At 40.7% G+C, this 22,606-nt stretch overlaps 1 protein-coding gene across 1 annotated transcript in view; it reads left to right on the top strand.

Moving 5' to 3' along the window:
* Nucleotides 1-22,606, top strand: part of VPS35 (VPS35 retromer complex component) — a 39,351-nt gene that overhangs the window by 15,006 nt on the left and 1,739 nt on the right. The window contains exons 3-16 of the mRNA XM_054048806.1: nt 1,717-1,813; nt 2,853-2,976; nt 4,924-5,106; nt 5,972-6,185; nt 7,121-7,204; nt 8,110-8,219; nt 11,152-11,248; nt 11,338-11,486; nt 13,224-13,431; nt 14,139-14,294; nt 16,517-16,639; nt 18,622-18,801; nt 20,219-20,458; nt 21,508-21,651. Coding sequence (XP_053904781.1) covers nt 1,717-1,813; nt 2,853-2,976; nt 4,924-5,106; nt 5,972-6,185; nt 7,121-7,204; nt 8,110-8,219; nt 11,152-11,248; nt 11,338-11,486; nt 13,224-13,431; nt 14,139-14,294; nt 16,517-16,639; nt 18,622-18,801; nt 20,219-20,458; nt 21,508-21,651 — 2,109 coding nt within the window. The remainder of the gene's footprint in view (nt 1-1,716; nt 1,814-2,852; nt 2,977-4,923; nt 5,107-5,971; nt 6,186-7,120; nt 7,205-8,109; nt 8,220-11,151; nt 11,249-11,337; nt 11,487-13,223; nt 13,432-14,138; nt 14,295-16,516; nt 16,640-18,621; nt 18,802-20,218; nt 20,459-21,507; nt 21,652-22,606) is intronic.

The following is a 22,606-nucleotide window of genomic DNA, read 5'->3' as shown; positions in this document are numbered from 1 at the left end:
GGGCATTCACCCACGAAAGCTTATGCTCCAATACATCTGTTAGTTTTAAAAGTGCCACAGGACTCTCTGTTGCTTTTTATGTTAAGTGCGTATTTCCCCACAGTGCTTTTCCATGTCTCTTCCCTTCTGTCAAGCTGCAGAATTTTGCTGAATGTATTTTCAGCAGGGCAGTCCTCTGTATGCTGCTGTGCAGGAGTACTATTCCTGTAGCATACACTGGGGACTTTCCGAGGGCTGCAGTTGTGGCGTTAGTTAGGCTACGTCTACACTACTGTGGTAAGTCAACCGAAGCTACGCCACTCCAGCCACATGAATAGTCAACGTAGCTTAGGTCGACTTACTGCGGGGTCCACACTATGCTGGGTCGATGGGAGACATTCTCCCATCAACATACCGTACTCTTCTCGTTTGGGGTAGAGTACTGGGGTCTACTGGAGAGCGGTCTGCGGTCGGTTTGGCTTGTCTTCACTAGACCTGCTAAATTGACCCTAGTGCATCGATCCCTGGAGCGTCAATCCGGGGGGTAGTGTAAACATAGCCTTAGATGGATTGTACTGTGATGCATTGCACTGAGATCTCCCTTCATCTCTTTACCTCTGCTGGCCGAAACTTGAAGAGACAATTGGAGGGAAGATGAGAGGAGCATAAACAGTAGGAAGCCTAGCATAGGTGAGGAATTTGGCTTTAACTCCAAAAGAATGAATAAAACTTGAATCTGAATTTAAAATGAGTTTGAGAAGCTTTGAGTCTATGGAAGCTTATAGTGGTCCTTGGCCAACTACAGTCACGTACTTGCAGCCAGCGAGGATGAAACAATAGCACCAACAGAATTTCCTCTGTTCATATCTTGATGTGTTGGCATCTCCAAAACAACCTGCAGAGAAATCACATCTATACTTTCCATCCGTGTTACTGAAAGGAGAACTTGTCCCATTATTTAAAGACATTTTGAAGTCCCATGCTCATAAACTCTGTAGACATAAGACTTAATCCTCACCCACCCAGTAGACTGTTTTATATTCATACAAAAGTGTGCAGATTCATGGTCCAGATAATTATATGGAACTCTGAATATGCCTCTTGTTCTCAACAGTCTAATAAAACACCACTTTCCCCCCACATTAAAAATACCATTTTATGGAGAGGGACAGGGGAATCTTATCCAAATCAGTTTTCCACTAATAATGTGAGTTACCCTGTATCTTTATCTGTTAGGGCATAGTGCTGTGCTTCATCACTAGACTGAGCTGGAAAGCAGACTTGGGTCTAGAACTTTAAAGAGTTGTAGAGATGTCTTGCTTTGGTCTCCAGGGTGGGATTATGTTTGTTGGGGAGAAGAGGGGCGAGGGTTGCCCCACTAGTGTAAATAACAAGCTGTTTCTCCAGTGTTTCATGTCCTAGCCCACAGGTATACTATATCCCCATATCAAGAGACACTCAGAACAAAACTTGCATCATTTTCTTGTTAAACACTCACTAGTTCTCTGTCTAGATGGTGACCAAGTTACTTAAAATAATTGGATTTGAGGTAGATTGTTTCTCAGTTTTGTGTTTTTGGGGTTGGTTTTGCATTTTTGCAAAAACAGCAGTTTAGTTTTCCATGCTGTTTTTAACGTGTTAGAAAACTAACTCGCTACACAAATCAAACTGCAGTTGTCTAGGCTGGGGAATGACAAGTGAACACTGCTAATGTTTGTTCTTACACTCACTGTTTAGGACAAAAACAAGCTTATGGATGCTCTGAAACATGCCTCCAACATGCTTGGTGAGCTGCGGACTTCTATGCTATCTCCAAAGAGCTATTATGAACTCTGTATCTTTTGAATGGTTGATGGGAGAATATTTGAGGTACTGTGCACTGCAGTCTGTGTAGTTGTGTGCCTAGTAGTAACATGATCTCCCTTTGGTCTCATCTCTTGTAAAATCAATTTTTTCCCCTAACATTGCTTTATTCAGGTTTCTGTCTGCTAGAACTGTTCTTTATCCAGATAAGCTGAAGAAGGGAACACACTAGCTCACTGTGAAAGAGATTGTTCATTCTTGTTGTATAGTATAAAGTAGTCCATAATCACATCAGAACTCTGTGGGCCTGACCTCTTAGATTCTGTATGGCATTATTAAAAACTACAGTGTGCGCTGAGCAAGGAGTTAGAACTATGGAACACCTAGATTTTGCCGAGAAAACTAGGGAGTCTCTTTAGAGTCAGTACAACTACTTACCTACCCCAAAAGAACATGCTGCAGGTGTTAGCTGCCTTTTTTGGCCCCTATGTGCTTTAGCTTTTTCTTTCTAAAAGCTGGGAGACTAGTACACTTACTTCTCTTTATGTGATATATCAATTGAGGGAACATCTAATAATTTTTCATGTAGCAAATATGTTGTTGACATGCAGAGAAATGAGGTGTTTACTTTCCCACTCTAAAAAATTAAGGCAGCAAAAGTGTGTGTGTGTGTGTGTATATATATATATAATATATATATGCTGCTAAGGATGGGGATACCCCTCTGTGAAAGCCATGACCTTCCCCCCACTCTTCATTTTGCCTAGTCCGTTGTGCCTTTGCTTCCACCTTCTACGGCAGTATCCTTGCCCCCAATACTTTCTCACTCCTCTGCATGCTAAACACCTTTCTCCTTCAAATATTTCAACTTGTAAATTCAATCTTTCTGCAGTGATGCCCTGTGAGAAACCCTTTCAGCTCCCTGTGCCTGACTCTTACTGTTTGTCTGTCTGTGTGGTTCAGATTGTAAACTCCCTGGGCAGTATCTTCCTCTTGGTACCGTTGAGCAAATGGGTATGCATATCTGTTGTAGTAATATTAATGTTTAATCCTTAACCATAAGAGAAAAGATATGGCTATTTCTGATGAGCTACACTATTTGGAGGTATATCTGACAGATGAATTTGCCAAGGGAAGGAAAGTGGCGGATCTTTATGAACTAGTACAGTATGCTGGCAATATTATCCCGAGACTGTAAGTAAATGAGCACTGAAGAAACTTTCTTAACTAATGAATACTATTTTTCTAAAACGTCTTGCTCGGGGGAAATTCTTGCCTTGGATTTTGTGTTCGTCTCCTGCTTCAGAGCAGGATTGCAAAGTACCCTAAAGAAAATCTCTGTATCTGGTAACACAGGAGCCTCCTGATTACTGTTTTGAGATATTTAGGCCCCAAATGCAGCTTTTGTAACTAGTAGTTGGATTCTCCAGTCAAGTACTTTCTTTTATTAGCAATTTAGTGAAATAAAGTTTAAAAAAAAAAAAAAAGTTTCACTGACTCTAATTGTTAATATAAACCAGCTGTTAGAAACTTACATTTTTATTTAACTACTTCTCCAAATATTTTGTACTGATCTTAGTAAGCCTAATTGACATAAGTTCCAAATCTTAGCTGGTATAAATTGATTGCACGCAGCTGAGGATCTAGCCCTATATGTGTAAAGATAAGTGGGAGGTCTCTTTTTTTCCTATTGCTTATGTTCAGTTATTGGCATAGGGAATAGAAAAAACATTTTAAATATATATTAAATATTCCTGTAGTTTATACATTTTTAAAAAAACAGAACTGTGACATGTCTCTACATCTTCATTTTAGTAGTATCTTTTAAATAAAAGCTCTTAAATCAGTCCACAGTAAACTTAGTATTGAAAAGATAATTTTAAAAAGTGACTATTGCATGGGAATAGAGGCGCTTCAGTTTAAGAATTCCTCTTCCCTTTTTTGATCCTTAGAAAAGGAAGTGACTTCTGATTCTTAGTCATGTGCTTCTCTTAGTAAGGTTCACTAAAGAAGATAAAACAAAAATTCAGCTTATACAACAAAATACAATAACAGAACTCAGATACAGTACACTTGAGACTACTGCAAAGTCTTAACTTCATTAATTGCCCTAAATACATAGCATTCTTTATCCTCATGTTGATTTAGCTTCCGGTCCCGCAAGCAGCTCTGTGTGAGTGGACCCCTGTGCCCATGTAGAGTCTTCAGGGGTACTCGGCAAATACAGAAGTTTTTAAGAGGAGATGCTTGTAGGGTTGCAATCTCAATTCCCTTCTAAGTCCGTGGTCCCATAATTAAGTTTTTATGATTGTAAATCCTCACATCCTCTTCTGGGTGTTAAATAGAACATTGAAGGGCAGTGATGCTTGGAGGAATGAGTATAGGGCTGGGGAGTCGCAAGAACCTGAATTCCAATCCTGCTGTGCAACTGGCTCACTCTGTGGCCTTGGGCCACTCACATCATCTCTTAGGGCTGGTCTACACTACCACGGTAAATTGATCTAACTTACGCAACTTTAGTTACGTGAACAACGTAACTGAAGTTGGCGTAGTTACATCCACTTACTGCGGTGTATACACTGCGCTGTGTCGACGGGAGAGCATCTCCCGTCGACTTCCCTTACGCTTCTTGGGAGGTGGAATACATAAATCGATGGGAGAGTGCTCTCCCATCGATTTAGCATGTCTTCACCAAACTCACTAAGTCGACACTGGCTGTATTGATTGAGGCAGTGCTGATCCACTGGTAAGTGTAGACATGCCTTAAGTTTCCCCTTCTGTAAGTAGAAATAATAATTCTTGCCCACCAGCCAAAAGTGGTGTGCATTATGGGCACTGATTAGTTAATGTCTGTACAATGCTTTGAATATATAAAGCGCTGTAATAGGGCCAAGTATTTGTTGTTACCCAAACTTAGTTAAAAAAACTTCTTTCTTTGCCCACCCACTCCAAAATCTGTGCCCTACACATCACTTCATTTAATTCTTTCTCATCCTTTCTAAGTATCTTGTGAGAAGAGAGGGGTAGACCTGCCTCTGACCAGGTTACTGTATTATATTCATGTATCAAGACAATTTTTTCCCAATAATACTTAATCCACCATTTTAATCAGAATTTCTTCAACTCTGTTTTCTTTTCTAGCTATCTGCTGATAACAGTAGGTGTTGTCTATGTCAAATCCTTTCCTCAGTCCAGAAAAGATATCCTGAAAGATTTGGTGGAAATGTGCCGCGGTGTCCAGCATCCTCTAAGAGGCTTGTTTCTTCGAAACTACCTTCTTCAATGTACCAGGAATATCTTACCAGATGAAGGCGAACAGACAGAGTAAGAGAAGTGTAATGCAAGCGCAGAGTGGCTTCATCCTTAAATGAGGAATACATGAATAGTGTTTATTCTCTATGATCTTGTAAGGCTTCAAATAGGTGCATATTTTAAATAGAATTTGTTTTTTGTAATTGTTCTTTGGATAGACAATGCAAGTCCAGTCTCTAGTGAAGACCTGATGAATTAATTCCTGGCAGGTGACCTTAAGAGATGCTTTGTATGCTTGGGCAAAAAACCCAAACTTAAATAAAGCTTTAAAATGGCCTCGCTGGTCAAAACAACACATCCTCATTTTCCTCCTTCCCCCATGCACCCAAAAATATTGGTAGAACTTGGTCAGTAACAACTCATTTATTGGCTTTAAGGTTGGTATGTAAGCTTTTTGTGTTTTCTCTTACTGTGGAAAGTAGGATTTAAGATAAAATGAGCTCTAGTCTTCAAGACGTAGACTATAAACTCTCTACAGGAGAGAACATTTAATGTTTTAAATACATCTCTGGTCTGCAAAATGTTTTCTGGCCATTGTGGATGTGGACAAAGTGTGCTATAGATTTATTTTTTATGCTATCTGGTACTGACCCTGTCCACCCCAGTTTTTTCCAACATGGTTCAAATGCTAGTGTAGATTGGGGCTATTGTATCTGTATTTGATTGGTTGTAGACTTCTTTTGTCACATTCTCCTAAAACTAAAATTCCTCTTGATCTCACTTAAAGTTCATGGTGGAAAGTTCTTTCCCCTTTCAAGGGGACGGTGGAACATGCATCTTTTGTTTTAAAAAGACAAAATGCGTACACACACACACACACACTCTTCTATGATAGAAGCCATACCCTTCTTATTTTTAACCACTGACCTTATTTCAGTGAAGAAACCACTGGCGACATCAGTGATTCCATGGATTTTGTGTTGCTGAACTTTGCTGAGATGAACAAACTCTGGGTGCGAATGCAACACCAAGGACACAGTCGAGATAGAGAAAAGAGGGAGCGGGAAAGGCAGGAACTGAGAATCCTAGTGGGAACAAACTTGGTTCGCCTTAGTCAGTTGGAAGGCGTTAATGTGGAGAGATACAAACAGGTGAGATTTTTCATCTAACACTTAACTGTATCCATATTTACCAGATGAATAAAACATGACTTGAGAGTTCCATTGTCTATGAAAGTTATTTGTGTCACAAAAGTCAATGTATTTGGTGTTTTTGTAGCACTGTTTGTTTATTTGAAGCTCTCAGAACATTAATGAAATCTCATAATGGTCCAGGAGGTAGGTTAATAAGAAGTGCAACCAGACAAAGTGATATGCACAAGATTACACAGTTGGTGACAGAACTGGCCATTGAACTTTGAGGTCCTGCCTCCCAGTCCCCCAGTCTGTGTACTAGTTCCCTTTATATGCATACATGCAATGCATGGGTACAGGGAAAGGAGCCAAAAAGATGGACGAAATGATACCTTTCAAAGCATTCAAGAAATTGACTACATTCCTGTTCAAAATAATAGACCTCGTCCCCCTTCCCCCCCCCAGTGTCAATACTAGTGAATCCAGATGATCCAAAAATCTGGAATGTCCCCTGAGTTATCTGGACAGTCTAAAGTAATAGATGAGAAATACTTTGTAAGCCATGGCAAATGCCACTGAAGACAATTACATTTAATTAAAGTGGGAGAGATTTATATAAATGGACATACCCGTTCGTAATCTGTCCAGTGAGTGAGGTGGGTGAGAGAGAGTGAGCATGTGCATGTGCCTCTATTAGAAAAATTTCATTTTTATGTTTTCAGTAAGAATGGACATTAAATTCTTCTCATTACTATTTTAGTGTCAGTGTATAATCGTGATTTATATGTTGATACCTAGTGAGAGAGACTGATTAGTGCTGTAAAATGCCAAAGTTTGTACATGCGTAGGCAGACTGAAAATTTATAAGACTTTAAAAATTTGATTCAGGATTTGTATAGATTGAGGAAGTCAATCAGGAAACAAATATTGCAGCATCTTCCTTCCCTCTACAGATTGTTTTGCCTGGAATATTGGAGCAAGTAGTAAACTGCAGGGATGCTCTAGCTCAGGAGTATCTCATGGAATGTATTATTCAGGTAAGCTGCAGAAAGGAGCAGAAGTAGCTTCATTTGATGGTCGGGGTGACAATGTTTAAAATTGTGGTGTATTGTAGTGTGGTGGGTCTGTTTTTTGTGGGAGGTGGAGGGCTGGGGGCTAAGCAGTTGACCTGTGTTCAGTTTTTTTTTTTTTTTTTTTTTTTTTTAACTGACTACTGAATTTCCTTAGGTTTTTGTTTATTGGCTTATATAATTGACACTGGGAAGAAGTACTTTTTTTATATACTTTTTGTAATAGCTGTCAAAATGTTCGTCTTGGTCCACTGGGTAAATCTGCATGTTGCTTCTTGAGCATTAGGCCACTTAATTTTCCTCATCCCAGTCCCTTCTTATTCTTAATAGGACCATAGCTGCTGTCACTCCTTTCTCATAGGTGATGGAGCAGTTTTTGTTTGGGGTTCTGGGACTATCATGTACTGGCTTGAGCCCAGTTCCCATATGCTGGCCTTTGTCTCCTGGTACTAGCACAATGCTTTGATGACTGACTCAGCTTGTGGGGAAAGCTAGAGGTGTGACTCTCTAAGCTGCAGCTAGTGTATCCCATTTCCTCTCCCCTGCGTTTTCCGTTATGGAAGTTTGTAAGTTCTTCAAGACAGGCGTGTCTGCATTACAAATGATTGATGGTAACAGCTTTGCTTGTGTGCTGTGAGACACTGCAGTCCTCATCTGCTTCGTTTCATGCCCAATCCACTTCTGCTTTGTATTTTGCCTGTTGCCCTGAAGTGACACCAAGTGACACTTCTCTTGCATAGTGTGAAGTGCAGTTATCCTGCAGCTATTTTCTTTACATTAGTAGCAATTTTATCATGTTACTTCTCCAGAGAGATGAGTAACTAAAGGTGTATATTGTTATGAAGCTTGGTAATTCTTGATGTGAATTTTAGGTTTTCCCAGACGAATTTCATCTCCAGACCCTTAACCCTTTTCTCCGAGCCTGTGCGGAATTACACCAAAATGTGAATGTGAAAAACATTATCATCGCTTTAATTGACAGGTGAGTATGAGGAAGGATTTAGCTGGAATAAATATTGACTAAGTAGCTTGAGCACAAACAGCTGAGGATCTATTAGTTTTTTGTTTCTTGGATTTCTCCTATTGTTTGATTTTAACGTCATTATTTCTGTATCTTCCAAATTTCAGTTTTAATTAAAATCCATGAATAGCTGGTCTTGAATGATTTCATATTACTAGATAAGCATGTGCTTACCTTATGTTGCTTTCATATTAATTTCCTTCATCGTAGATATAGTATTTAAAGAACTAATTGTGTGTGCTCTTTTTTGAACTTTGCATTTTCTATCCTGGAGAATTTGTGACTTGTGAATTCTGGTTGATGGATTTTTCTGGCCATCTCCAGGAAATGAATGAATGAACTTAGTCACAATAATTAAGAGCTCTGATGTGGAGTCATGAAACAAAGCAGCAGCCACATCAGAGGTGGCTGCATATCAGAAACTATCTATTATGCAATCTCTTGTTTGAGCGTCTGTGAGATCCAAGCATCTATTTGTATTTACAAAATATGCAGCATTTTGCATGTCTCCAATGTTGTGAGGAGGAATTAGTTTGAGGAGGTAAAAGTATTTTGTTCTTAATTTCATAGTTTACCAGCAGAGCTTTACTCCTGTTCCCAAAAAAGCTGCTTTTTATCTCTTGGTATCTGTTTTAAAAAAATTTAAATTGCAACAGTTAATTTTATTTGAATTATAAATACCTGAATAAACCAAAGAAAATGTTTTGGCCTATATTTCTGTCCTTATAGCAGTGCTCCCCAAACGTTTTACCTAGTGACCCCCCCATCTCCTGTCTGCCCTCCCTCCCCCAGACAGGAGTAAGGGGGCCAAGGCTGGGGCCACAGCTGGAGATGGGGCCGTGGCCAGGAGTGGAGCTGGGTGGGTGGGTGGGGGTGGGTGTGTGTGTATAAAGTGTCAATGAGAATGGGAAGTGCAGTTGGAGAGTCAAATCGCTATCTCTGTGCAGCCATGTCAAAACAAAGATCTCCTTTTGTTTTTCCAATATAAACAAATGTACACATTCTACCTTATTACATTAACAGAGAAACACCTAAATACTAAAAGGGCTAAGCTTCCAAAGTGAACAGCAGAGATGACTGAGATTACCATGGCTTCATTTGTGTTGAGTAAAATTTGATATTTAGGTTCTGCATCTTGGATTCCAGCTGAACAAAAGAATTTTATAACCACCCAACATATTCATGAAATACTACAAACAGTCTAGTATGGAGACCATAGTAATATCTATGGTATGTAGCCTCATGTCCGAATCAAATATGGCTTAGCTGTGTGTGGGGATAGGCATGCAGCTTGGTTTCATAGGTCGTATCCATGGTTGGGCTGTTACTTTTTATTACAAGGAGCTTAGTAGGAGGTAGCAGGATTGGCTTGTGGGGAGGAAAACATCCTGAAGATCTAACCCACCACACTTATCAGAACCCTCTGTTCAGGGAGTCTTCCCAGAAATGGTTTGTAGTGTTGGGGTCCTTAACTTATGACTATTTCTGTCCACAGTGTGCAGAAATTCTGTCTTCTGTTTTGCTGCTGGCCAGGATACTGTTTTTCTACTCTGATTCTGCAGTGCTTGACATATGTTCTACTGTCATGGCCAGTTGCCTTGACGCCACTGCAGAAGCAGGAAAGGAAGGTGTTTTGGCTTTCAGGGGGCTGCCTGCTCCTCTGCAAACATGCACTTGCAGCTGTGCGAAGTGTGAGGATGGGTTGATCCTGGCTTATGGAGCCTTGCAGCCTCTAAACTAAATCATTGAGGCCCTTCTCTCTCCCCTGGTTGGGAAACAGAGCATGGCAGACTGACCTTTCTCACCTGCCTCTTCTGTAATAAGTCTGAGCAAACTTTGATTGAAATCCTGTTCCAGATGTCACAAGTATTGCAGATGAGTAACTGGTTTAAAGTTGATTCCCTGCATATTCAGTCAGGGTGTTCTTCCCCTCCCCTCCCCACTCCTTTTAGTGAGGCACTGGAAGAACACCTATGGCACAGTGGTTAGACAATAATTAAGTGGCATTGCTTGGAGTTTGGCAAAGTCTATGTATTGTTGTCACACAGCAGAGCAAACGTTACTGGCTTCCTGTTCTTTTGAAATGTTTTTTCCCCCCCAACACATCCTGTTTCCCTTGTAACTTTAAATATTGAAACATGCTGTGAGCATGAATGGTTTCTCTTACAGTTTTAACTACTGGGCATAATTCTAGCAAATTACATGACATACAGAACTGAAACATCCCCTCTTGTCTTGCTTGCATTCTCAGCAGATGTGCATTCTCTCCATAACATGGAAAGAAATTGATCATCAATGCTTCCAACCATAATCATGCTTCACGTTTTGCCCTGCACAAGCAGTGAAAGTCCTGGACTTGCTGATCTGATTTTTTTTTTTTTCATGTGTACAGACAGCTGTCAATATTTATCTCCAAATACATCTTTCTCTTGAGACCAGTACAGAGATTAAGTAAATAATGTTTTGTCAGCAAATAGCATGAAATAGTTGTGGGTGCATCAGAATATGACCATTGTCTGACTGTCCTCTGCTGCAGAGGTGCAGGATGTATGCCCCATGTTTAGGAGCATGAATTCAAAAACATACTGAGGCCTCCCGTTCTCCTCCTTTATTTTATTTTTTCCTTTCTCCCTGTTATTTGTCACCATTCATTCTCAATCTCTTTTCTTGGGGCTAGTATTTCCCAGGTTGTGCTAGTGGTTTACTTTTATGAAGACGGCTATGCCTTCTGACCTCTCCCTCGAACTTCCTACTCATGTCCAGTAGGTATTAATACATTGGGTCTATGTACATGACTTAATTCCTCTTTTCTTTGTGTGTATTTAATGCTTTGTCTCCCTAAAGTAAGAAGAATCTAACCTGAATGAGCTTTTTTTCCTTTCTCTGTTCACAGGTTAGCTTTATTTGCTCACCGTGAAGATGGACCAGGGATCCCAGCAGATATTAAGCTTTTTGACATCTTTTCACAGCAGGTGGCCACTGTTATACAGGTGTGTTCTGAATACAAGATGCAAATCTGGTCTTTAACAAAAAACTAGACATTTCTCTCAAATTTAACTTATGCTGTCTCAAATTTCAGTCTAGACAAGATATGCCTTCAGAGGACGTGGTGTCATTGCAAGTATCGCTTATTAACCTAGCTATGAAATGCTATCCAGATCGTGTTGACTACGTTGATAAAGTGTTAGAGACAACTGTGGAAATTTTTAATAAACTTAATCTGGAGCAGTAAGTGAACACTAATTTTCTTGTGACATATGAAATTTTTCTGTACTTTCTCTGGGAGCAACTGTATTTAGTTTGGCTTTTTTTAATAACACCCTCCAAACCCCTACTGTCAGCCAAAAAAAGAGGAGATTGACATGTTATCTTAAGTATTCATTTGTTTGCTAGACTGTAAAATGCAGTGTTCAAAGGGTTAATGATGACATCAGTCTTCACAGGTGATAATGATTTGGTCTCTCAGGGTATGTCTACACTGTGGTTAGACACTGGTGGCTGGCTTGTGCCAGCTGACTTTAGCTCGTGGGGCTTAGACTAAGGGCTGTTGAATTGCAGTGTGGGTGTTAGGGCTTGGGCTGGAGCCTGGGCTCTGGGATCCTTCCACTGTGTGGGGTCTCAGAGCCTGGGTTTCAGCCCGAGCCAGAACGATAACATCGCAATTCAACAGCCCCTTAGCCCGAGTCAGCTGGTACAGGCCAGCCCTGGGTGTCTAAATGCAGTGTAGACATACCCTGAAATTACTAACGAAGACCAAACAGTGAAGAGACCCTGAATAAATTAGGTTGTTTATTGGTGCTAACCTTTGTTCTAGGTACACAGATCTTTTATAAGACATCCCTTGGGGGTGGACAGCATTCAAGTTATATTGTAGGAATACTAGATTATTCCTGAAATAGCTATGGTATGATCTTCAAAGTTTCCTTTTGGTTTCTGAAGAAAAATCAACAAATGCAACTCTAGGAAGAGTTGAGGAAACACTTCACACTGTATAGTATTAAAGTAAAGTCAACCCATTTTTTAATCTCTAAAAATTACACAGACTTGGATTCTTATATTCCCTTTTACCTATGACTCGTACTAAATTCAACAGGATGCTTCTACTAGGTTAGCTCAGTTCATGGTGTTCAGGTATCTAATAGATACTACTTCTGTGGTCCCTTCTCTCCTGCCAGTAAATAGGCAATTTATGGGCAAACCCTGTTCCGCACATTCAGGCACAGAGGATCTTGCTACAGTGGAATCGATTCCACTCTGTGAGGTGGGGGCAGGGTTTGGAGAGTCTCTACACAGGTTCACGTGACTTGTATGCAGCTGAGCTCGCTACCTTGGGGCCTCCCTTTGTACAGTTTCACAGTGATCTAATTGTGCACTGGCCACTCCTCCTCATAAAGGGGAAGGAGAGGTGGGATAGCATAGGCACGGCTGTTCTGGTCCTCCAGTTGGAATGGTAGCTGTAATGCAGTTCTGCTACCACTCTGGTCTGGGAGGTCAACTCCTAGTGTGTAGCCCTGCAACTTGGGATGCATGCTGGAGGCAGGATTTGTGCCTTAACTTCCACCGTAATTGCCATCAAAGATTGCCTGTGTAGAGGGATTTTTCTATCCCACTACAGGCAAGTGGTTGAACACACATGTTGAACGGTGAAATTACACCTCTACCCCGATATAACACAACCCGATATAACACGAATTCGGATATAACGCGGTAAAGCAGTGCTCTGGGGGGGGTGGGGCTGCGCACTCCGGCGGATCAAAGCAAGTTTGATATAACGTGGTTTCACCTATAACGTGGCAAGATTTTTTTTGGCTCCCGAGGACAACGTTATATCTGGGTAGAGGTGTACATTGTTGTGAAACTCTTATTTCCGCCTTTAGCTTTCACTATTTTTTTTTAAATATCAGTAAACATATGAGATTTCTAATTTTTTTTTTTTTTTTTTTTTACTGTCTACTTATATTCTAGCATTGCAACAAGCAGTGCTGTTTCGAAAGAGCTAACACGACTTTTAAAGATCCCGGTTGATACCTACAACAATATCCTGACAGTTCTGAAACTAAAGCACTTCCATCCGCTCTTTGAGTACTTTGACTATGAGTCCAGAAAGAGTATGAGTTGTTACGTGCTTAGCAATGTACTGGATTATAATACAGTAATTGTCTCCCAAGAACAGGTATGAAAAGCTACAGCTAAATATTAACTATCGCAAACTTTAGTGTGTTTTCTGTCTGTGTGAAGTCTTGGAAACCAACACTAATTGACTTCATGTGGGTGGTGAGGGTGTGTGTGTCTCAAAACCACAGTCTAACCGCAGCATAATTCGCATATGATTTTCTTTACCATACTTGGTAGAGTTACACTCCCCCTCCAAAATTATCTAGGTTGTTTTCACTCATCTCCCTGGTCCACTGTGCCTAAACCTCCAAGATGTGATCAGAGGAAACTGGCTAATTAATGAGTGTAAGTTAAGTGCGGCAGGGACTACGTCAAGTCTCTAGCTAAAAGCAAATTTACCATTGATTGTTTTGTTTTAATCTAAGGTATTTAAACAAGTTTTTAAAAAAGTACCTTACACACACTTGAAGAGATGAAATCTACAGTTCATGCAGAGTGGGTGCTGTCGTATTATGAGGGTCACCCTTCAGAACAGGATAAACTAAAGAATCTTTAAAATAATAATGAAGTCTCTTTTCCCAGTGTGCTTTGGGTGTTGTGAATTGCTTTTTAAAATAGTAATGTAAAGAGTTTGTGTGTTCCTGATCAGTAACTCTTGTTTGTGCTGGTAGGATCTAATGAATGGGCTTGGTTGGGTTTGTGGTTTATTACATGTTTGATACCACTCTAAGCCTGATTGGATATGTTTTGTTGCCTTCCTTACAGGTTGATGCAATTATGAATCTGGTATCAACACTGATCCAGGACCAACCAGATCAGCCTGCCGAAGACCCTGACCCTGAGGACTTTGCTGATGAGCAGAGCCTTGTGGGAAGATTTATTCATCTTCTACATTCAGATGACCCTGATCAACAGTATCTGGTATGGTTTTAACACTTCCACATGCATTCCATGCTCTTCAGCATGCCACCTGTGGTAATAACTTAGACTATCATTTGTTTATAAGGTACATTTTAATGTAAGCAAAGGAACTCATTTTTAGATCTTAGTTTGTTAATAATACTGATTAGGGTGGAGAGCACTTAGACTTCCCTATACACAGGTTGACTCTTGTGTAAAACTTGGTGCTGCAGAAGTCCAAGAGTGGTTACAGCTGTTAAAATTTCTATCATATGGGCCAAGTAGTCTGAAGTGGCCTTCAGTCTTGTTTGAAATTGAAGAAACATTATCTGTGCACCGTCTCGCATGTGTCAGTGTATGCTGGGTATATGTGAACATAGAGGCAGTCAGAGAATGTATCCCCTTGTGCTATCTAGTCATAGGCAACATGCAGTATTGCCAAATCTATATGGGATAGGTGTCTACTATAAATATAGACATAATTGTGTCCTTAAATGTTAAATAAAATGCAGATCTGAGGAATACACTTCAGCCAGTCAAGCTAAGTTTTTGCCTATTCTATGTGGCTTATCGGGGTGACTAGTCTTAACCAAACTCACCTGTAACCTATCAGGTTGTATTTAAATTTTCTATCCTCTGGCTAACTTTGCTCCATACTTCCAGTATTCTCCCTGACCAGGTAAAATGAAACGTATTGACTTGACACCAGACAATCTTGAGCCAGAACCGTTTTTTCTTATGACAGTATGTTTGTTTTTTCTGCTGGTCACAGTGTGAGGAGGGTCACACTGTGCTGAGTCACACAAAGAGATTATGGGTATGTCTACACCGCAATTAAACACCTGCAGCTGGCCTGGGCCAGCTGATTTGGACTTGGGCTAAGGAGCTGTTTAACTGTGGTGTAGACATTTGGGTTTGGGCTGGAGCCCAGGCTCTAGGACCCTCCCTCCTCACAGGGAGGGTCCCTTTGAAGCTCACATTCTGAAACCTTTCTCCTCACTTCAAGAAGCATTCAATGAGCCATTCATTGAACCATTCAATGGATCAATGCCTTGAGTGTATCAGAAATATAACACAAACAAAAAGGGTAACAAAAGGAATAAGCTAATTTTTGTAGTTGTTAAATAAAATATTGCCTTTTAAGAATAGTCCTCCTATTCTTGGTAATAGATTAATACCAAGTTCGTGTTTGTCTTCACTACAGTGTTAGCTCAAGGTATAACTCAAATGTTGTCCTTAACCTGACTCCTGTCACCACACTCTCACACACAATTAAGATAGAGTTTAGTGGTGCTTTAACCTTAACTAGCTGGCCAGTTTGTGTGTGGATTAAAGCTCAAGTGCTGCTGATGCTTGAATTAGTAACGCAGTCGGGATATAGCTACAGGACATAGCTCATTAGCTGCTTATCCAATCGCTCTGTGCTGAGGGTTTTGCAGGGTGGCCTCTCTGCTAGCTTGAATTACTAGTCTCTGTTGCAGTGAAGACACCACCACAGAATGATCCTGCACAACTCAGTACCCGTTTCTGGGTCACCTTCTGAGACTTAAAATGACAACTATGTTTAGTGGTGTGGCTGTGGGAATATTTAAATGTTAAGCAATTATCAGCACTTGCAGAAATGGAAAGTAATCTACAGATGTTTAGGATTGGAGTTCTATACAAAAACGACAAACAAGAAGTAACTTGAAGGTGAATCTCAATATGCATTGGAAAAACTGCTTTCTCTATAAATATGCAAGCTGTTCTCTGATCCCACTCTTTCACCCTGTGCATATGTTGTGCTTAAAACATGCTCTCAACCTTAGGTTCTCAACTTTTAATACTCCTTCCAGTCAACAGCTTTGTCAGAAGGGGCTATGCACAAGTGCACTTGTGCAAGCACTTTCACAGTGTTTTTTTTAACAACGTTTTAAATTGCTCTCTGGAATCTTTTTCAATGGACCTTTGCGGTATTAATTAGTAGATTTGATGTGAGAGGTCTAAAGCCAGCTTTGTATTCATTCACTGAAAATTCCCTAATTCCAAAAGGCATAAGCCACTATATGGTCCAAAAGGCATAAGCCACTATATGGTCCAAAAGGCATAAGCCACTATATGGTCCAAAAGGCATAAGCCACTATATGGTCCAAAAGGCATAAGCCACTATATGGTCCAAAAGGCATAAGCCACTATATGGTCCAAAAGGCAAATGTGAAAATATCTCTAGGCTTATGAAAATAATTTTAGTCCTTTCATTTTAGATTTTAAACACTGCCCGGAAACACTTTGGCGCAGGTGGAAACCAACGTATTCGTTTCACACTGGCACCCTTGATTTTTGCTGCATACCAGCTTGCCTTTCGCTACAAGGAGAATTCCAAAGTGGTGAGTTACGCACATTTTGTGTACTTGCTTCTAGTCCTATTCTCCTAAAAATCTTTTCTGTTTGTCTAAAATTTACTGTGTAGTTCAAAATTTGATACAGGGTTTTAAAATCTGATTTCTTTATCTTCTCAAATCAGATATTAAATAAGAAAGCAAATCAATTTCTTAGGCAGCCAAGTGAAATAAAAGTTTGTTTTATCCACTCAGTTTCCTAGCTAAGAAATTGTTAGTCCAAAATTTTATGAAACAAAAATTGGATGTAAACTTGGATAGTTCTAGATCAGAGGTGGGCAAACTATGGCCCGCGGGCCTGTCCTGACCGGCCCCTGAGCTTCCGGCCAGGGAGGCTAGCTCCCGGCCCCTCCCCCGGAGCCGCAGAGCGCCGCACTGCCAGCGCTCTGGCCTGCCGGGCAGCATGGCTGGGCCGCGCGGCTGCGAGCTCCTACTGCTCTGAGCAGTATGGTAAGGGGGGGATGGAGGGGTTTGGATAAGGGGCAGGGGACCCCAAGGGGCAGTCAGTGGATGGAGAGCAGGGGGTGGTTGGATGGAGCGGAGGTTTTGGGGGGAGGCGGTCTGGGAATAGAGGGGGGGGGTTGGATAGGTGTGGGAATCCCGCGGAGGGGCTGTCAGGGTTGGCGGTGTGGATAGGGGTCAGGGCAGTCAGAGGATAGGGAGGTTGGGGGGGGTCCCGGGGGGCAGTGTGTGGATAGATGTCAGGGGACAGGGAGGTTGGATAGGCATGGGAGTCCGGTGGGGGGGGGGGGGGGGGAGGGGGCTGTCTGGGCTCAGGGCAGTCAGGGGACAGGACACAGAGGGGGGTTGGATAGGGGGTGGGGTCCCGGGGGGCAGTTAGGGGCAGGGGTCCCAGGAGGGGGCAGTCAGGGAATAAAGAGCAGGGGTGGTTGGATGGAACGATGGTTCTGAGGGGGGCAGTCAGGGGGCAGGAAGTGGGGAGGGGACAGGGGGCAAGGACCAGGCTGTTTGGGGAGGCACGGCCTTGCCTACCTGGCCCACCAAACAGTTTTGCAATGCCAATGTGGCCCTTGGTCCAAAAAGTTTGCCCACCCCTGTTCTAGATTATGTTCTAAGACTGGAAGTGGCTGACTTTAATGCCCTGATATCATGCAGCAAATGATTAAGGGAGCATACTTCAGGTGACTGCAATGAAATTGCTACTTAAAATCAGGCTAGATACCTGCAGCTCTAAAAGTGCATACAGTTAAAATAAACTATCTTTAAAAATGTTAGCCCTTTTGAAAGCAAATAATTCCTTCTCTCAGATTAATTATAATGTGGTAGTTACTAACTTGCAGAATTTTTTTCAAGTATGTACAGAGTTTACTCCACTCTGGCCCCTTGAAAACTAGCAATCTCACTTCATCCAAAGACCTCTTTGTTGCAGTAAAATGTTTGTTCCACACTTTGTATGATGTTGTTGGTTGGTACTGGAAATGTTAGAATATTTCTCATCAAAATATTTTCAGGGTGAGCATCAAAATCTTTATGTAATTTAAGATTATATTTTATAATGACCCCTGTTCACAACTCTTTTCTTTACATCATGTGCACGTTCACTGATTTGTAGTTGGGCTGACTTGCTTGTGAGCATTAAGCATAAACATGGTAACTGTGCCTCAAAAGTGGGTATACATTTCTGAAAGTCAAGCTCCAAAATATGGTGGGGAAGGTGATATTTAGTGCTACTTTTGAACTGTCATAAATGGAAGGTTTTCTGTGAAATACCATTGAGAATTCTACACCAGGATACAGTAGTGCAAACAGATTTTGTGTGGTAACCTGCTCTAACGTGATTAAACATTCTGCTTTCTTAATTAGTGTGCAAAGCTGAGTGAGATCAGTTGAGAGAGGAAGAGAATAAGAGTAATGATGAACATGTTTTGATTACTTTCTTCTCCTGAATCTTACTCTTCTTGCTGTTGCGATAGCTTAGTCCAAGCTTTGACTTAACCGTATTTCTTTAGGATGACAAATGGGAAAAGAAATGCCAGAAGATCTTCTCTTTTGCACATCAGACCATCAGTGCTTTAATCAAAGCAGAATTGGCAGAGCTGCCTCTGCGGCTTTTTCTCCAAGGAGCACTGGCTGCTGGAGAAATTGGTTTTGAAAACCACGAAACGGTGGCCTATGAATTCATGTCCCAGGTAACAATGATGTTGCTGAATATTTTTCTTTGCCTGCATTGCTTTAAAATCTTGGTGTGGCTAGTTTTGTCTTTGTTATGGGTTGGCTATAGAAATTAAATCTGACATTTAACTACAAAGATCGCTGAAGGTGTGATTCTAGCAACTGATCCTCTTCAGGAAGAGACCCCTGAATCTTCCCTTTTACTCCTTCAGTCCCATGTTAAGTCTAGCATCTCCCTGCCTGAACAAGTGCTTTAATTTAACAACTTCTGGAGCACAGTAGTGCCACCTGCTGCTCCAGCAGTCCTTTCATTGGAGAATGTGGCTTCTTCTGACCTCAAATCTGCTTCAGCAAGTTTTCTAGTCTTAGTTCAAAGGTCCAGCTATCTGTCTGATGTGGCAAAACCCCAAGACATTTACAATAAGCTTCAGAAGTTGCAGTGTTGAGTTTTCGTACTGGGTCTTGCTGCTAAAATCCACAGAACTTATTTCAGATAGTCCTTTTATCTGAAAATGAACCACATTTATTTTATAGATCCCTGTTGAATAACTCCTTGAGCTAACTTTACTGCACGTTGACCAGATTACTGGAAAACAATGAATTTTCGAGGCCAACCTATTCTTTCCTCAACACCTCTCTCTCAATCTTCCTATTTGATAACTGTTTGAAAGCCCCCTCTGCCCCCCCAAAGTATTGCCTTGTGTCTCCAATGCCAGATCTGGATAGTTGAGACATGCAGCATGTGCTGTGTGTCACTGTCTAATTGTGGGTGGCGTGGGACTTTTAAAAGTTGTGTATAGAATCTTGTTTTATGAAAGTGAGACTGATATTGTCAGGTGTGTGTGCATGTGCCTAGTCTTTTTAAATAAGAGGGTCTTTTCCTCATGAGACACTTGCATTGCCGCTTTACAAATAATTTTTATTCTGGACATTCATATCAGTGGGACTTACTACGCAGGGTCACTAATTTACCCCATACTGGCTTTATCATCCCCTGTGCAATTTTACCTATTCTGGATATAGAGTGGAGCCTGCACCAAGGGCTGTCTGTAATAGGAAGCTCCTTGTCTTTAGCAGCCATTTTAACTAAAGGTTAAACAAAGCTCTAGTAAAGCTTTGAGAGTATTTTAAAGATGACTTGTAGTAGTCACTGGAGGGGGTGGGGGAGGTGTGTGTGTGTGTGGTGGCTGCTTTAGACAAGCTTGTGGTTTTTTTTCTTTTTCTTTTCAGTTTCTGGCTTTCTAGCTTGGTTCTATCCATGCAGGAATTAATCTATGTCCTGTTTACTAAGTGTTCAGCCTAAAAGCATGTATGGAATTCCACCCACAAAGCTCCAGAGATCTTTTAGAACACACACTTACATTCCCTTTGCTAATAATGATGTAAGGAACAGTAATTGTAACTTTGTTTCATCTCTTCTCTTGGTTGTATTAGGCATTCTCTCTGTATGAAGATGAAATCAGTGATTCAAAAGCACAGCTGGCTGCAATCACCTTGATAATTGGAACATTTGAAAGGATGAAATGCTTCAGTGAGGAGAACCATGAGCCTTTGAGGACTCAGTGTGCACTGGCAGCTTCAAAGCTGCTTAAGAAGCCAGACCAGTGCCGGGCTGTAAGCACTTGTGCCCACCTGTTTTGGTCTGGCAGAAACACTGACAAAAATGGAGAGGAGGTAGGAGGGCATATTCACAAAAACTTTAGATATTTTCCCAGCATTTGGGTGTCTGACTCTTTCCAAAGAGTTTTGGTTTCAGGTCTATGAAGACCTTAGATAAGCTATGATGTAAAGTCTGTTTTATATTCTCTATTACAAAACAACTAAATTTGACTTTCCTAAACATTGGCTTGATGAGAACTACAAAGTAAAGTAAGCTCTATAACTAAAAAGTTATGAACACCTGAATAGTGCAAATTTTGAAAAGCATGCAGTTAAGGACAGACGCCGTATTGCCTAAAATCAGTAGAAAAAACTATTGACTTGAATGGGAGTAGAAATGAGTACTAAATTAGCCGCAGTGCCATATTGAAGTGTTCATTTATAGACTTATTTTATTGTGTATTCTGCGCAAGTAACTTTCAAAATGACCAAGTGGGTTCCAGAATCTCCCCCCCTCCCTACCCCCCAAACTCCAAAGCAGCAATCCTTGTTGAGGACTTGACCAAGTTTCATACTTGTCTGACTTTACTGTAGTCCTGTTTCATGTGTAGAAGAGATTGTAATTAAATTTTTTAAAAGGGGAAAATTTAACCCTTCAACTACATGGAGATTAGAGGGATTTTTCTCAAACTAAATTTTAAAGGCCCCTTCCAGCAAAGATCAAGCAACAAACTTCAGCCCAGTTGGTGACTCTTTCAGAAAGTTTTAGTGTGATGAAAAACTCACATAGGGTTTATAATGAAAGCTTTTGCCACTTTAGCTAGAGTGGATGCTATTAGGCAAGTGTGTACACTTCTTTTTTATATTTACTGTCTCAGAACATTTTATCAAGCTTTTAAAAAGAAGTGTTGGGTGCATTCGTAGTCCTGTCTCAAGGAGTGCTTGAATGCTCTTAATAGGTGGGTGAATTTATGTAGGTTTTTGCATGTCCTTGTGCTCAGGCTATGCAAGATTCCTGGTACACAGGTGTTCTTGACTGTTGGCCACTCAGGTGTTGGTTGGAATGGTGTTGGAGGCTTACATTTGTCCCTATATATAAACATTTTGTTTTTCTCTATCTTTAGCTTCATGGAGGAAAGAGAGTAATGGAATGCTTGAAAAAGGCTCTAAAGATAGCAAATCAGTGCATGGATCCTTCACTCCAAGTTCAGCTTTTTATAGAAATTCTGAACAGATACATCTATTTTTACGAAAAGGAAAATGATGCGGTAAGTGAAGATGTAATATAGAACCATAGGGTTTTTCCTATTTGAATCCTATTTGAAGTTTTTCTTGCACTACAATTTATACCCAACTCTCCTAATGACGTGAGTTAAATGCATCCCATAGCACCGTTTACTTAGTATTGCCTTTGCTTGACGACAAAGTAGTGAATCAGTTCTATGTCTGTGAAAAAGATCCCCTTTTTTCTAAATTATTGCAAGAGCCATTTGTCTCTAGTTTCTTGGAGGAAAGAGCTGTGCTGCTGTAGTGTTGATGCTTCTTATGTTGACAGAAAGGGATTGTTGGTCGATGTAAGTAATCCACCTCCCCGAGAGGCAATAGCTAGGTCAGTGGAAGTATTCTACAGTGGAGATTAGGTCGACCTAACTACATCTCACAGGATTTGAAAATTTCACAGCCCTGGGTGATTGTAGCTAGGTCAGCCTAATTTTTAGGTGTAGAGCAGGTTATAATATAAAATGTAGATGTTCAGTAGAAATTCTTGTATTACCCACTAGCCACTTTAAGTGAAGATGAATATAAGGGGTGAGGAGCTAAGGCTGGATAATAAAGTGATTTATTAGGACTCAACTCCTAAAGTTTAACTTTAATTTAGTTGTAGAGAGCATGTTTAATTTTGTACATCTTGCTTGTATGTATGTGACAGGGGAAAGACAACTGTTAGAGGAGAATGTTTAGATATTCTGCCCAGGGAGAGAACTGGTTCTAATTTGCTTCAGATGCTAACTTTTATCTTATCAGTAGGGCTTCTGGTATTGTACTGACTTAAAATGGATTTCAGATACAATATGGTATGTGATTGTGAAAATGAGTATGGGGTAACTTTGAATTTTGTATGCTTTGTGATAATATTACTGCAAAATAAGGTTGCATGGGTTTGTTGCCTAATTAGGTTTCAGTGGTTAACATACTTCAGAGGCTGCTTTGTACTTAATTAAC

The sequence above is a fragment of the Malaclemys terrapin genome, chromosome 14, assembly GCF_027887155.1.
Source record: "Malaclemys terrapin pileata isolate rMalTer1 chromosome 14, rMalTer1.hap1, whole genome shotgun sequence".
Lineage (NCBI taxonomy): Eukaryota > Metazoa > Chordata > Testudines > Emydidae > Malaclemys > Malaclemys terrapin.
This window is presented reverse-complemented; position numbering and strand designations above follow the sequence as displayed.